This window comes from Sebastes fasciatus, chromosome 8, assembly GCF_043250625.1.
Source record: "Sebastes fasciatus isolate fSebFas1 chromosome 8, fSebFas1.pri, whole genome shotgun sequence".
NCBI lineage: Eukaryota > Metazoa > Chordata > Actinopteri > Perciformes > Sebastidae > Sebastes > Sebastes fasciatus.
In genome coordinates, this window is record NC_133802.1 from 6218418 (window position 1) to 6233695 (window position 15278).

The following is a 15278-nucleotide window of genomic DNA, read 5'->3' on the forward strand; positions in this document are numbered from 1 at the left end:
GAACAGGTTGTTTTAAGATGAGAAAATAAAAAAGAAGGCTTTGAGATACTGTAAATGTAAAAATCTATGTATGATTCTGTTGATGAGTGAATGAGATTTGCAGGTATTGCTGATGCTGTAGGTTGCCAGGCTGGTGGAAAAACTCTTTACTTTTGTACTAAAAATAGTATCCAAAAAGTGATCAACCTCATCTGAATAAAATCGATTAGATTGCAATTTTAAGCGTAGGAAAGGTTTCTTAGTAATAAACCTTCCATTAATGTATGATTAATAAATCAAAATTGTGATTCCGGTTTAGTGAACCAGACCTGGCAACCCGGTTGGACGAGTCATCGCTGTGTGTGAGCTCAGTCAGACCAGTCAGACCGCAGAGTCGCTCTCTCTGACAGACAACGTGGAAAGATGGTGCTCGACTTGGACCAGTTTCGGACCGACAAAGGTGGCGACCCAGAACTCATCCGTGAGACCCAGAGGAAGAGGTTTAAGGATGTAACACTCGTTGACAAGCTTGTCGCTGCAGACACAGAGTGGAGGAAATGTAAGCACCCTTTCTTTTCCTGTTTGTTTCAGTCATAGTGGTTAGCGCGGTGGCTAATGATGCTAGCGTAGCGTCAGTGTATTCTCCTCCAGAGAGGAGCTCACGCCAAACTCCATTAAGAAATCTGTCATTTTAGTGTTAGTATGCCAATAGAGCTATCCGTTACATCCCAAACTGGTACAAAAGACCCTTTAGGACCAAGTCTTCTATTCGGCACCTTTAAATGCATAAAATAAATCGAAATAATCTATTTTTATAATGAATTGTTAACTCCATGCTCAGCCACCGCAGTAACGTTAACGTTGGGGGTGAACGTTTGATAGATGCGTTACATTGCAGTGGACTGCGAAAAGGAAAGTTAACTACTGACAAAGTTAACGTGTTGCTTGGTGCATTATATGTATGCCGTATTAACCAGTGGATATTATATTAACAGGGTGTAAAATAATTTACTTTGTACAAGGCGTACGCGCTTGTCAGTACATTTGGCAACAAAATATAGCCAGATTTTGAACGAAGTCTGGTGTGATGTTTTCACAGAGGAAGAGAAGGGCACGCAACGGGGCTAATGTTAGCACAGCTAGCACCATTTGAGAACACAAATGAGCCATATGGTTATTCTCCACGGAGTGAATGGTAGTTACTTAATATCAGTTTTTAATAGATAGATACTGAGCTCTAGTTAATCACGCATTCCCATCATTTTATTAACCAGATATGATAGAGAAGTTTGGCTAATGCTGGGTTAGCTTAGCGATGCCGGGTGGTAACGTGCAATCTGATGCAATCCCAGCCAGCAACATGACAAGCAACCTCGCCCTGCAGTGGAGCTACACACACTCACTCCGATCCAGCATGATAACAAGACTGATTGTTTTTTTTTTTAGTAATGTGACATTGTTGCTACAATAAAAATGTAAATAAACTACCTTTGTCACTTAAACAGTCTTTTTTGATTGCATGAGAGTGAGATGCTTCTTTTTTTTTAAACAATATAACCATGGACAACACCAATAAGAGAAGTACCAGTATGTAAAAAGGTTACAAAGTCACCCCAGCATTTATCAAAGAGCCATGGTTTCTTTTTGAGATTAAACTCACTCTTTTCTTAAAGTAAATATGATGAGAGCTCTTTAAGAGAGGCTTCTGACAGGAGCACCTGTCACCAGGTTACTAGTCCTGCTACTGCAGCAGTTCACACTCACACACATACTCATAAGCACAGTCCCATGCACTGACTGACTGTGATTTACCCCCTGACAGGCCGCTTCACTGCAGACAACCTGAACAAAGCTAAGAACCTCTGCAGCAAGAGCATTGGGGAGAAAATGAAGGTACGGAACCATCATCAGGATACTAAATGACTGAACACGTTAATTTAGAGTGAGACAGAAAGAGAAATATTACTGTCAGTAAGTGTCCACTAACCAGACATTAGAGAAGGAATTTTATTTTTGTATGTTTGCCTTCTTTTAACACCTTTCTGTGTTGTGAATGCAGAGGAAGGAACCTGTTGGGGACGATGAGTCTTTACCTGAAGAAGCCCAGAACGTGGAGTCTCTAACAGCTGACACACTATCGGTATGACTGTCTGTGCACTAAGTCGCTTATCCCCACCTGTATGGCAGTGTTTTTGCATGTTGTTACTAGGGCTGGGAGGATTCACCTATCTCCCGATTCGATACTGTCACGACACTTGGGTGGCGATTCGATATGTATTGTGATTCTACAAATATTGCGATTCGATATTGCGATTTATTGCGACATTGCGATTTATAAACTTTTTAACACTGGACCATGGGAAAAAGTTGAATCATACACTTCAAGGGACTTTTATTTTGGATAATATCAAAATTGACACGTTAAAAATGTTTGATATTCAGCATGTATGTAGTCAGAGATGTCCTGAAGTCAAATATATCAGTCATTGTCGGGCATTATTTATAAAAAAAAATCCAGCAACCCAAAAATCAAAGAAAAAAGACATTTTCCTTACAAATTAGTGGTATTTTTTTTAATTTATAAGGGAATTGTAATGTTTTATACTTCTGGTTAACATAATATGGGTGCTCTACAGTTGTAGCGTCGGCTGATTTGATCTGCACATTACCGCAGTACGATAAGGTTTCCTGTCCATGACAGAGTTAGCATGCAGCTTTAGTCGTGCTGTCTAGTTCTGCGTTTCCTGGCAATGTGTGAAACCCAAAGTGTTTCCATACTTCACTGTATCTGTAGTGTTTACCACTTTGCATTTAACATGTGAGGGTGCAGGTCAATTCAGGTCATTTCAAAGTTGTAAAAAATAAAATTGTGATGAATCTGGATGATTTTTTTCCCACCCCTAGTTGTTACAAATATTTGAAAGGACAGATAGAACACATACATTTCTTAATACCTCTTTGCTTCTTCTTACTTGTTTTTTATGTTTTAATTTGTCTGTGTCAGCCCCTGACGGTAACCCAGATCAAGAAGGTGCGTTTGTTAGTGGACGAGGCGGTGGAGAAAGGTGACGGTGAGAGGATAAAGCTGGAGGCAGAGCGCTTCGAGTACCTGAGGGAGATCGGCAACCTTCTGCACCCATCTGTACCCATCAGCAACGATGAGGTGAGTGGTTGGATACTGGCTGGTTAAAGTAGGAGCCGATTACATTACTTGGATTTAAGAATACACATGAAGTAGCTGTAAATCCTTCCATATTGTCAAATTGATTGACATGATCTTCACCAATGAAATGGATTAGATAACACATGATCTCAGTAAACTAATGATCTTAATATAATACTTTCTTGTTTCCTTCTGACAGGATGCAGACAACAAGGTGGAGCGTACCTGGGGCGACTGCAGCGTCCAGAAGAAGTACTCCCACGTCGACCTGGTGGTCATGATCGATGGCTTCGATGGAGAGAGGGGAGCTGTTGTGGCTGGGAGCAGAGGTTACTTTCTGAAGGTGAGTGCAAATATAATAGCCAACGCATGCAGGCCATACACAAGTAAAATAAGACATTTATTTTGCATCCAAAGAAGAACTGCAACTGCCCTTTTTTGCTTCCTGCAAATTAAGAAACCAGCCGTTAAGTGGGTTTCCTCTCGTCCGTTGTGTTCAGGGCCCGCTGGTGTTCCTGGAGCAGGCTCTGATCAACTACGCCTTAAGACTCCTCCACAGCAAGAATTACACCCCGCTCTACACGCCGTTCTTCATGAGGAAAGAGGTCATGCAGGAAGTAGCCCAGCTCAGCCAGTTTGACGATGAGCTTTACAAGGTACTGAAGCTTTTACTGTTTTCCTCAACTTTTTCTGTTAACTTGTATTTAACTTGACAAGGTGTTGTCATGGATCTGACTGGAGTTATTAAACCTCAGCTGTGAAGAGGGCTATTCTGTCCTGCACAGTCCTGCCTATTGCAACATTGAGCAGGATAAAAATTAGATGAAATCATTTCATGTAGTTTGAAAATCAAACACCAACCGTATTAAAACCATTGTTTTGGATGTTAAAGTGTCCACATACTTTTAAACGCGGGCAATGATTCTGCTCTGTGTTTATTCCACTTGTAAACAAGAGCTTCCACTAGGGCTGCTTGATTATGGCAAAAATCATAATCACGATTTATTTTTGTTCAATATTGAGATCACAATTATTTTTACTCATTGACTTTGGAAACATCATGCATTCAGAAAGAACATTTTGTAGCCTACATTTTAAAGTTAAATGCATCAATCTGGTGCACTTTGAAAGCAAAATTAAGAGGCTAGATCGATGAAGAACTTTGTGCTCTTGTAAACACTGTTCTGTGCTAGTAAACAATTTAATAATAAACACACCGGTTGTATAGATATGAATGGTGATGCGGCAAAAAAAAAAAGTGACACCCACAAAGCATCGCAAACAAGACGGGTCCGTGTTTTTAGACATTAGACGGGTGTTGCCGACTTCGCCGCACCGAGAACAGTCGCGCCGTGATCCGTCCCTTCCTGCAGGGAGAGAGCGGGCACAGCGACCACTAAGCAAGTCCATTTACCATTTGACTCCTGCTGTATTTTGCTGTGTTGAATGGCATAGGGTTGACATCACTGAGAGCTACTTTCCACAGTATTCCACAGCGCACTCTGCTGTACAAACTATGTCATGACACCATTTCTGAATTCCACAAGGATCTTTTCCTGCATTATATTCTCGTAAAAAAAAAGTTTTCATATCAGTGCAAATCGGACAACATGTACGCCGATACCTATATATCTGTGATAGGCCAAGATATGCCAATATGGAAAAATGTAATTTTAAATTCAATGACCTTTCAAGGTTTTTCATGACCGTGCAAACCCTGGAAATTGATTCCTGTCCAGCTTTCCCCCTCTCAACCACCGTACGCCTTTACTCCAGGTCATCGGAAAGAGCAGCGAGAAGTCAGACGACAGCGCCACAGATGAGAAGTACCTCATCGCCACCTCCGAGCAGCCCATCGCAGCCTTCCTGAGGGACGAGTGGCTCAAACCCGAGGACCTGCCCGTCCGCTACGCCGGCTTCTCCACCTGCTTCAGACAGGAAGTGGGCTCCCACGGCCGGGACACTCGCGGGATCTTCAGGGTGCACCAGTTCGAGAAGGTCAGTTGTGGGACGAAAGCAGCAGTGGTTTATACTTGTCAGTGAAATACAACATTCAAATAAATAAATGGACACTTTTTGTTATAACTTATCTAATTATCCGATTAATGAAGTTGTTCAATATTGGGTTAGGTTTAGGGTTTTGGGGTACATAATTGATTTACCTTTTTTGTTTTGTAGATTGAGCAGTTCGTCTATGCCTCCCCACATGACGGCAAGTCATGGGAGATGATGGATGAGATGATCGGGACGGCAGAAGAGTTCTACCAGTCACTAGGAATTCCTTATCGCATCGTCAACATCGTCTCAGGTAGGTCGGACACACGCTAATGCCGGGTACACACTACACAAGCCCATTTTGGACTCAAATTGACTCGAACACGCAAAGCATAAAATAGCAGTAAGATGGAGCTCAGAAATGGAGGACCAACTTGTTGATTTGTGGCAACAACGCAAGTGTTTATTTAACATGTCCCCATGACTTCATCCTTCGTGAATTTTTAGTACAAAGTTGTGCAACGCGGCTAATTCTTCCTGCCCGTCGTCCGCCATGTTTGTTTACACTAAAGTCACGTTTGATCGCGAGAGATTTTGCGAGATTTCCGTTTTATTTTAGTCTGGACTCTTGTTGTTCGTGAATGAATCTGTTAGTGTGGTGTGCTGTTTTGGCCAAATCGTTGCTCTCCACACACTACAGGAACAAAACTGTTAAATTTAACATAACATGTATTTTTTTCATCATTATTATTATTAATATTATATGATAGTAAATGGAATCTCTCTTAGTTTTGGACCGTCGGTTGGACAAAATGAGAAAATGTAAGACGTCACCTTGGGCTTTAGAGAAGCATGATCGGCATTATTCACAATTTTCTGACATTTTAGAAACCTGAATTAGAAAGTGATTAATCAATTAATGGAGAAAATAAACTGCGGTTAAATCAATAATGCAATAACTTCTAATGGCTCTATATTAGGGATGTGCATTTCAAGCAAAATTACTATTCAATAATCACTGGGAACTAGTCGATCGCTTTTCGAAAAACGCATATAGCGACTATTCCATTTTCTATAATTGAATGACTAATTGAAAAATGAAAAGTCATGAACCATCCCTTCTCTATATAGAGCTGGGTCTCTGGTTTTTCCGGTCCGGTCCGGTCCAGTGTACAAGCTTAGACCGGTTTGTTTTTTATGCAAGCCGGTTGAACCGGCATTTGTCATTATGATGCGTCCTGGGAAATAAAAAAGTAGCCTACATCAGCAACCTGTGCCGACAGCGTCACGGCACTAAATCCAAATTGTATTGCATTAGTAATGTAAACGGCTCTTCGTAGGTCTGCCTAACTAGGATTTATAAAAAAAGAATAAATGCACACAGAGCATCCAGTTGAACATCAGCCAAAGCGGTTTATTATGTTTTTTTTTAATAAGTGGCTTAATGGAGCCACTAGTATCTGACATGTCATGCCACAGTGCGTAATTTACCTACTTGCTACTGTACTGTATGTCGTCATAGGTGCCCTAAATCATGCAGCCAGTAAGAAGCTGGATCTGGAGGCCTGGTTTCCTGGCTCTAGTGCCTTCAGAGAGCTGGTCTCCTGCTCAAACTGCACCGACTACCAGGCCAGGCGCCTCCGTATCCGCTTCGGACAGACCAAGAAGATGATGGACAAGGTGAGCGCTCCGTTCCAAAGCTGCCGCGCAGCCCCGTCGCAGATCTATTCCATGATGCCATCTGTGGCTGTTATCGGGCAGCTAATTTAATTCCAGAATACGCTAGAGGTTTTAATCTCTTCTGTGGCTGCATACTCTAAACACACTTCCTCTCTCTGTATGTTACGCAGGCCGAGTTTGTGCACATGTTGAACGCAACCATGTGCGCCACCACTCGTGTGATGTGCGCCATCCTGGAGAGTTACCAAACCGAAGAAGGCATCATTATTCCAGATGTGCTCAAGCAGTTCATGCCTCCTGGTAAGCTGCGCTGAATGGTTACATCATCTGGTGTGTGTTCATTCAATACAATAAATAAATGCTAATGAAGAAATACAGGCCAAAGTGAATAATTAGGAGGAAGTTGTTTTACAAAGTACATAATTCTGGTGGAATTTTAGACCTAAAGGCGAGTACATGTAAATATTTGACTCTGAAATAAACTCGGCAGAGTTGCTGAATTGATTTCAGACGTGTAAACTGTGGTTGAGACGAACAAATGTCTTGACCTAATAGTGAGAAGTGATGTAATCATGTGGGAGAAAAAAATCATTTGATTACAAAAGAGGTATTTTTGATAAATGCTGAATCAATCATCATTGTAACCTTTGTCACCTTCGGGTTTACGCCGATTGTTTGTTGATTGCAAATACACCATCTTTAGCAGTGTGGCGCAACTCTCTTCAGCAGAGGAATGTCTCTACTTTGAAATAGATAAAATACCTTTAATGCTGTTTGTACAGAAATAAATACGCTTGGTATTCAACCTCCTTAAAGTAGCAGTGACATCGGGTTGTTCGTCTGTCCGTACCATTTTTGTGAACGCAATATCTGTCAAAGAGAGGGTCACTGTGACCTCACAAAACACGTTTTTGGCCATAACTCAAGATTTCACATGCTAATTATGACAATTTCACACAAATGTTTAATAGGAAAAATGATGAAGTGACGACATTTTGAATAGACATGGACGTAAACTGCAACATACTCTACCGCGAGGCGGTAATTCTAGCTGGAAATGCGCCTGTTTGCTTTCTTGCCAAGAAATAGATGAGAAGATGAATACCAATCTCTCATGTCTGTACGCTAACTATGATGCTACTGCCACCCAGCTTAGCTTAGCATAAAACAAACAGCTAGCCTGGCTCCGTCCAAAGTTTAAAAAAAAAAATCCACCCACCAGCACCTCTTAATTTGACTAATCAACAAGTTATATACTGAACACCTTTGTTTATTCCACACGCTAATAGAAATGAGAAGCAGACGTTTTTGTGCTAAGCTAAGCTAACCGGCTGCTGGCTGTAGCTTCATACTCAGTGAGGTGTTGAGTTGTACCCATCTTCTCATCTAAACTAAAGAAAGCAAATTGTATTTCCAAAATGTTGAACTATATCCTTTAAGCACTGTCACAGTTAAATAATTTAGCGGTGTTTCCTTTGCTTTGCCTTTTGTTTGTTTTATTCTAGGGGTGTAAGAAAATATCGGAAAAAAATCGAATATCACAATATTATGTTTTGTGATCGATATTTAATTAATAGGTTACAGTTAAGTCAATACTTTATTTCATTGGCAAAGAGATGTGCCCTCTCAGTGGATGTGCCCTCTGAAATGAATGCTATGATGTTGGATGTTACAGGGGCTCTAATAAATACAAATGCAGATCCCACTGTTCTGATTGCATAAAAAAGTCAACTTTATTACTCAGATTTTTTGCATATGGCAGTGTGTTCTTTATACTATGACAGTTTTGCTAAAATTTTATTTAAAAAATCTCAATTTATCGCCTTAACTTACAGTATCGCGATATCTAGAATCGTAACCCCTGTATCGTGATACGTATCGTATCGCCAGATTCTTGCCAATACACACCCCTGTTTTATTTATTTATGTATTTGTGTGAGAGCTTAAATGTATTATTTTTTTTCACCTCCAGGTCTGACAGAGATCATTAAGTTCGTTAAGCCCGCTCCTATTGATCAGGAGATGTCCAAGAAAGCAAAGAAACAGGACGGAGGGAAGAAGAAGACGCAGGGAGGCCAGAACCTGCCCACCGCCATGGAGACCATGTCCGTCAACGACTCGTAGACTCCGCTACACGACGACCGTGTCGCTTCACCGACCACGCAGATAGACACTGATGGAATAGAGCCTTGTGTGTTTTGCTTTTGGAAAATGGGGGGAAAAAATGGCCTCTCAGAGTCGGCACTTAATGTTATCCTTATCATGAAGACCAGCTCTATGTCATGTGTGTCTATCTGAATGGATGGTATCGTTCATCTCAGCACAAAGCACGCTGAAAAAGGGATCTCTCTCTGCGCTCTTACCTACATCTGCAGCTCACTTCAGAGTCCTCTGACCGCCCGTCTGTCCGTCCCTTTTCACACATCTGCAGCAACATTGAGCCTAAAACAAACAGATGTGGGCATGATTATGTATTCAGAATCAGCAGCTAAATTTCTGGCTTTATTTTCATGGCAGTAAGTTTCGGTGACTGGTGTGTGTAGTGAAGATTTGGGATGTGTAATTGGCATTGAAAGGTGTGGGGGGGTATTTTTGTACAACTGATCAGCAACTGAAATCTTCATTCATCTGCTTTGTTGAGAACAAAACCTGCATTTCCTGTAAAACATGGTTGATTACTTTATGTCTGAGGTGTGTGTGTAAAGTTGATCTAACTTCTAGAATTCAGAAATCAATCTCAATCTCAGTCTGTTTTAGGCTACCCTTCATCAATCATCATCTTCGACCATCATTGCGTGACGACCATTATGCTTTTCACTGGCTTATAATTGACACATTGACATATGAACTCGCAAATGCAAAGATATATATACAGTATATGATTGCGCATTGATGAAGTGGCATTCACTTTAAACATTAAATACAGTTGATACGGAAGTTATTTGTTGTGTTGTTTTTCCCCGGTTAGTCCACAGTACATGTCTTAAAGTTTTAAAATTGTGTAGTATGTTTAAATTCAATTCAATTACTTGAATCTGTACACAAGAAAGAACACTAAAATCCATGAGTCCAGTCACAGTATCAGAGGGAACTCACCAATAACCTCATCTTGTGAATTCATACAATTTTAACATCTGTTTCTCAAAGCATCTTGTGGCAAGAAATAACAGTTTAGCATAGTATGATTGGCAAAATAGCCTTATTTTGACAACATTAACAAATGCTGCCTCCAGTCAAAGACCATGGTATCAGCGGGAACTCACCAAAACAAACTGTTATCCTTTAAATCCTCATGCCATCCTGAACTAATGTAATGTAGAAATTTGTTTTTTCGTACCATCTAGTGAGAAATGACAGCTTAGCCTTAAACCTGCAGTAGGCAGAATATTTTTTGGCATCATTGGGCAAAAATTCCATAATAACCTTTAAGCATATTGTAATTCAAGTGTTCTGAGAGAAAACTAGACTTCTGCACCTCCTCATGGCTCTGTTTTCAGGCTTTAAAAATCTGGGAGACTTTGACCATCACAGGTCATTTCAGAGAGAAAGAGAGAGCGTTCCTATTGCCTGTTCATTCAACAGAGGAAGCTGTCAATCACTCGCAAACTCCAATCAAACGGTCAAACTAGGCAGCGCTGATCAAATATGAATCAATATTCTGTTACTGTCATGACAATTCCTCTCCTCAAATGTTTTCAGAAACGTGTTTAGCTGTAAAATTAGAAAGTTTGCTCTTGGTATTTCCTCAACTGATCTCAACATGGCAGCGGGGTCACAAACGTTCTCATTTTACAGCTAAACAGTACACTACAAGATGATTCTGAAAACATTTAATGCAAAAAAAATAGCCATTAAAGTAACAGAATATTGATTCATATTTGATCAGCGCCGCCTACGTTGATTTTACATTTTCACATCCTTGTGCGATCAGACGTATCAGTGACATATCTAGGCACCCTTGATATCTGATAAAGAGCAATAAGGAAGACACGACGGTTACTCATTAACTCCAATAGACTTTACACCCATCCGTTAGTAAAGCCATGAGATAGCCGATTCGCTCTGGATAAAGTACACAGGTAAGATCAATTTACAGTATTTCTTTAATGATTCAAATGTATGTTCCCCTGATATCTGTCTAATTTTTCCTCTTTACGTCAGTCTGTAGGATTTAGTTTGGCACCAGATAGTGTTAAAATGAGTGACATTGAGGACGACAATGAGATCTGCTTTTCAGTAAAGGTAAAAACAGATTTTTGACAACTTAAAAAATCTCATTCTGAATGTGGAAAATAAAGTTCAAGGTGAGATACTTGTGATTAATAATGGTAGTTGAACAATGGCGTGTGCTTGGTTTCATTTGTCTCTGTTTGTCATGTCATGGACTTGACTTCTGATATATACTGTATGTACGGCAGTAAAGAACAGCAGCGGATATTCAGTCTTGTTTAAAACACCATTTCCCACTTTGTTTCATGTGTATTGCTTTCTCTAAACTATAGTTTCTGGGCCGAGTTGAGGTGGTCCGTCCTGATGGACTACAGATCCTGTCTGAAGCAGCTGAGAGCCTAAAGGTCAGCAACTATCACCCACATCACATTTTAATTGCTGTTATTCGCATAGACATATAGACGGCGCATTGACTCCTGGATCGTACGCCAACGTGGGCGCCATATTGGACAGGGCAAGACTGGCCCGTAAACGCATACAAGTGAACGGGGAGGCTGCTGTTTTTCTGGATAAAAAGCATTATAACGTTTACATTTCTCAACTGATTTCACTGAGTCGTTTTATATTCAAACGTTTATGATCTACGAGGAGTAACGTTAAGTTAACATTACGATTTTATCTTATTTTCCCAAAGATTTTGGTGAAAAACAGTTAAATACATTAACGTAACTGCTTCCGGTTAGTGAATCACCGGTCTGTCCTTAATGGTGGGATTCAATCAATTATTAGGTAATTATTAAAAACTAGTACTATCATATCACATTTTCCTTTACACATTTTTCATATTATCAACTGTTCAAGCTAACGTTACATGTTTACAAAACGTTTGCTTTCGTAATATCAGATAAGAGCTAGCTAACGTTCATTATTGTTAGCTAATCGTTATAAGTTAATGTTAGCTTATTGATGTACATGAAATGTACGATACGTATTAAAAAATTATATGTGTCTAATATTGCAAACATTATATTATATTATATTATATTATTTTATATTATATTATATTATATTATATTATATTATATTATATTATATTATTTTACATTATATTATATTATATTATTTTACATTATATTATATTATATTATATTATCCCAGGACCTCTCTAAAAGTATTAACCTATATGAACAAGGAAAATAAGCCAAAGCCATACTTGACAAATGTGAGTTTTAACAATTCCTTATGATAAATGAATTATTTTCTATCGCGTAAGTATTTCAGACACACTCCTCTCCTGAGCATTTAGCAGCTATTATAGCTTAACTATTGAGATTCTAAGTAACTGGAGACAAAACTTTATTTTTCTACACCAGCTAATAAATGCTTGAATATAATAATGACTCATTGAAATCTGTTGAGAAATGTAGACATTAGGCTATAGTGCTTTTTATCCAGAAAAACGGCAACTCCCCCGTTCACTAATATAGGGTGAGCAGTCTTTCCATTTATATCATTTTCATGTTGATGTTCATTACACTTTCTGACTTGGATGCACATCAGTAAACTTGTATTCTAGTGGGAGACCAAGTTTATAACCACTATATGAGTTCTATATGAACTTGTTAACTAAATACGTTGGCTTTAATGATGCAGTAACAAACATGACATGTAAATTGATCCTCTCTCATCCCTAGACTCCAGATAAATACTCCTCAGAAAAGGTAGCGAAGAAGAGCAAAGTCGATGTCTTCCTGTCGCTGAGTGGGATAGACATCTTGGAAAACAAAACCAAGGTCTGTGACGAAAGTGTCCTAGTTACCACCTGTCCAAGGATACAAAATATGTGATTACTTGCTTTCTTTGTCCTTGAATTATTACTTTTAACCTTCTTGTTGTCTTTCCTACACTCAGTTTTTGTTGTACTCGTGCCCTCTGTCCACCATTTCCTTCTGTGCCGTCCTGCCATCTTCACCCAAAGTCTTTGGATTTGTGGCTAGACACCCTGCAGCAGACACGAACCACTGTTATCTGTTCCAGAGCAAGAAGTTTGTGAGTATTCCCAGTACAACGCAACAGCTATGCATTCCCTACAGGAACAATTCGGTGGCTTATTGTTGTTGTTTCAGCAGGAGATCACTCATATTAATATTGAAAATTTGCATTTCCTAAACACTTTTCAGTCTCACGTGCTGGTCTCAGTTATCGGGGATGCCTTCCGAGCTTCAAAAAAGGAGGAGAGCGTCAGGGGAGGAAGAGACCTGATAGTGGAGGCCCTCAGACACAAGGTTAGTTCTACTTTGTATTTTACATTACTGTCAGAGCTGGCGTCAGAGTTTATTTTAATTCCTTGGTTCTCAGTTTACCTTAATGGTAAATCTCCTACAAAATGTTTTCTTCAGTAGTGCATGTTTTAACAGTCGCCACGTCTCATTTCTTTCTTTCTTTCAGAATAAAATGCTGCAAAGAGAGAATGCTGAGCTGAAGAGGGGGCTTGCAGGACAGACTAACCGACTCTAATGCCACTAATATATGCTGTTGCACTTATACACACATGCACACCGCAACACTCAAGGAAGGATGTCAATGAATGCTGGAGTTGAAAAACCACACTTTATTTAACACATCATTATTAATAGTAGTATTAATAGCAATAATGATAATAATAATAAGAAGAATAAACTTCCCGATGATGTGTTATTACTCTTTGCATATTTAATTAATTCATAGTTTTCAGTCACGTGACTGCCGCAGAGCCTTGTGGGCAAAACGCTGTTCCAACATGGTGGCTAACACTGAAAAACTCCACAGAGCTACAGAAAATCTTTATTTTTTACAACCCACAAGTGTTTGGAACGCCTCTCAATTGAGGAAAAACAAAGATATATATATATATAGACGGCTTTCATGTATACAAACATTACAGGGTGCGTGTGCATTCAGGGGGCAAAACCGCTTTGGCAGCCGTTGTAATCAACTTGTACATTCTTGTTAACTATACTCGATCCCTGCAGAGTCCGACCACCAGATACCATTATCATATGACATTTGTTTATTATTATCACCTGTTATCAAATGGGTAGTGTTAGATCAGACATAAGTGTTGTTTGACTTGGGGGACTAGAGTCTGTTTGGTTGACACTCCGGTTTGAGTTCAAGTTACGTGAGCCCCTCTTGATTGGCCGTCGCCAGACACTTTTTCCTTAGCCATTCCTCAACAGGTAAAATGTTAATATAAAACTGACTTTGACTTCGGTCTTGTTATTAGTACCAGTCACACAGCAGCTCTTTGTATGTCAGGCAGTTAGTACAGCGCAACAAGTACCAGAGCTCTGCAAGGACATTTAAGAAAATTCAAATTTAACGTTAGTTAAATATCTGTTAAAAAAAAAAAAAAAGCGGGATTTGCTGAATTGAAGGCAAATTACTTTTCAAAAGAAGAATCTTGCTGAACAAAAAGTGTAAGTATCATAAACATTTGTTTGACACAGAACTTATTTTATGCAATAATCCAAAACTCAATGGAACTATCCCATTGGCTTTTTGTCGAGAGAACCCAGGGCGATGCTAACTTCCTGGTTGACCTACAAAAATACGTCATCCCTGGAGCACTCCACTCCTGCTGCACAAATCCACAATTCTGCCCACTGTTTTTTTGTTCTGAGATGGGACTGTAGAAACACAGCCCAGGCTTGTCTTCTCTTCGGTTTGTGCATCCAATTGAACAAACAACTATCTAACATTTTGGCTTAAGGGCAGCTTTGTTTTGCCCTCCATGTGGGCGTTCCCCCAAGGACAGTGACATCACCAGTAGAGGGCAGCAGTAAGCAACCAAGAACTAGGCTGTGCTTTCAAATGCTGCCTTCACAGTGTCGGGAATATTGAATGTAATCCTTGTGCCTTCATGGTCCTAAGAAAGTTGTCTAGGCCTACCAGGGGCCTACCACAGAGAAGAGGTGATATGACGGACCACTTTTGCTGTGTGATTTATACTGACTCGTAAGAACTGAGGATGTATTTAATGTCAGTGACAAATGGTAGAATAATTATTTGATTCTGTACAATAACTGGATAATAAATCAAATGTGCATGACTAGCTGACTGTATTGTATTGCTTGACTTCTACAATATGATAACATTCCTGAAGCTATCTCGACCAGACATGTCTGGCCTGGATTTTAAGAACAGTTGTGTAAATTTGAAACTGCTGAATATTAAACACAGTAACAAAACCACAGATTTAATTTGTGAATATTCATAAGTTGTGAACAAGTACGTGAACTAAAAAGTAATA

At 39.6% G+C, this 15278-nt stretch overlaps 2 protein-coding genes across 2 annotated transcripts; both read left to right on the top strand.

Moving 5' to 3' along the window:
- The first annotated feature begins 339 nt into the window (after positions 1 to 339).
- Positions 340 to 9754, top strand: sars1 (seryl-tRNA synthetase 1). The gene is made up of 11 exons (XM_074642982.1): positions 340 to 538; positions 1802 to 1872; positions 2039 to 2119; positions 2984 to 3142; positions 3342 to 3485; positions 3643 to 3798; positions 4919 to 5140; positions 5321 to 5450; positions 6660 to 6817; positions 6988 to 7117; positions 8790 to 9754. Exons 1-11 carry the CDS (start codon positions 403 to 405, stop codon positions 8939 to 8941), a joined length of 1539 nt encoding a protein of 512 aa, XP_074499083.1. The 5' UTR covers positions 340 to 402; the 3' UTR covers positions 8942 to 9754.
- A 916-nt stretch (positions 9755 to 10670) lies between these two features.
- Positions 10671 to 15080, top strand: LOC141772213 (PTB domain-containing engulfment adapter protein 1). Its single transcript, XM_074642985.1, has 7 exons — positions 10671 to 10896; positions 10979 to 11059; positions 11320 to 11391; positions 12682 to 12780; positions 12899 to 13036; positions 13168 to 13272; positions 13436 to 15080. The coding sequence occupies exons 2-7, from the start codon at positions 11015 to 11017 to the stop codon at positions 13502 to 13504; spliced, it is 528 nt and encodes a 175-aa protein (XP_074499086.1). The 5' UTR covers positions 10671 to 10896; positions 10979 to 11014; the 3' UTR covers positions 13505 to 15080.
- Positions 15081 to 15278: the final 198 nt, after the last annotated feature.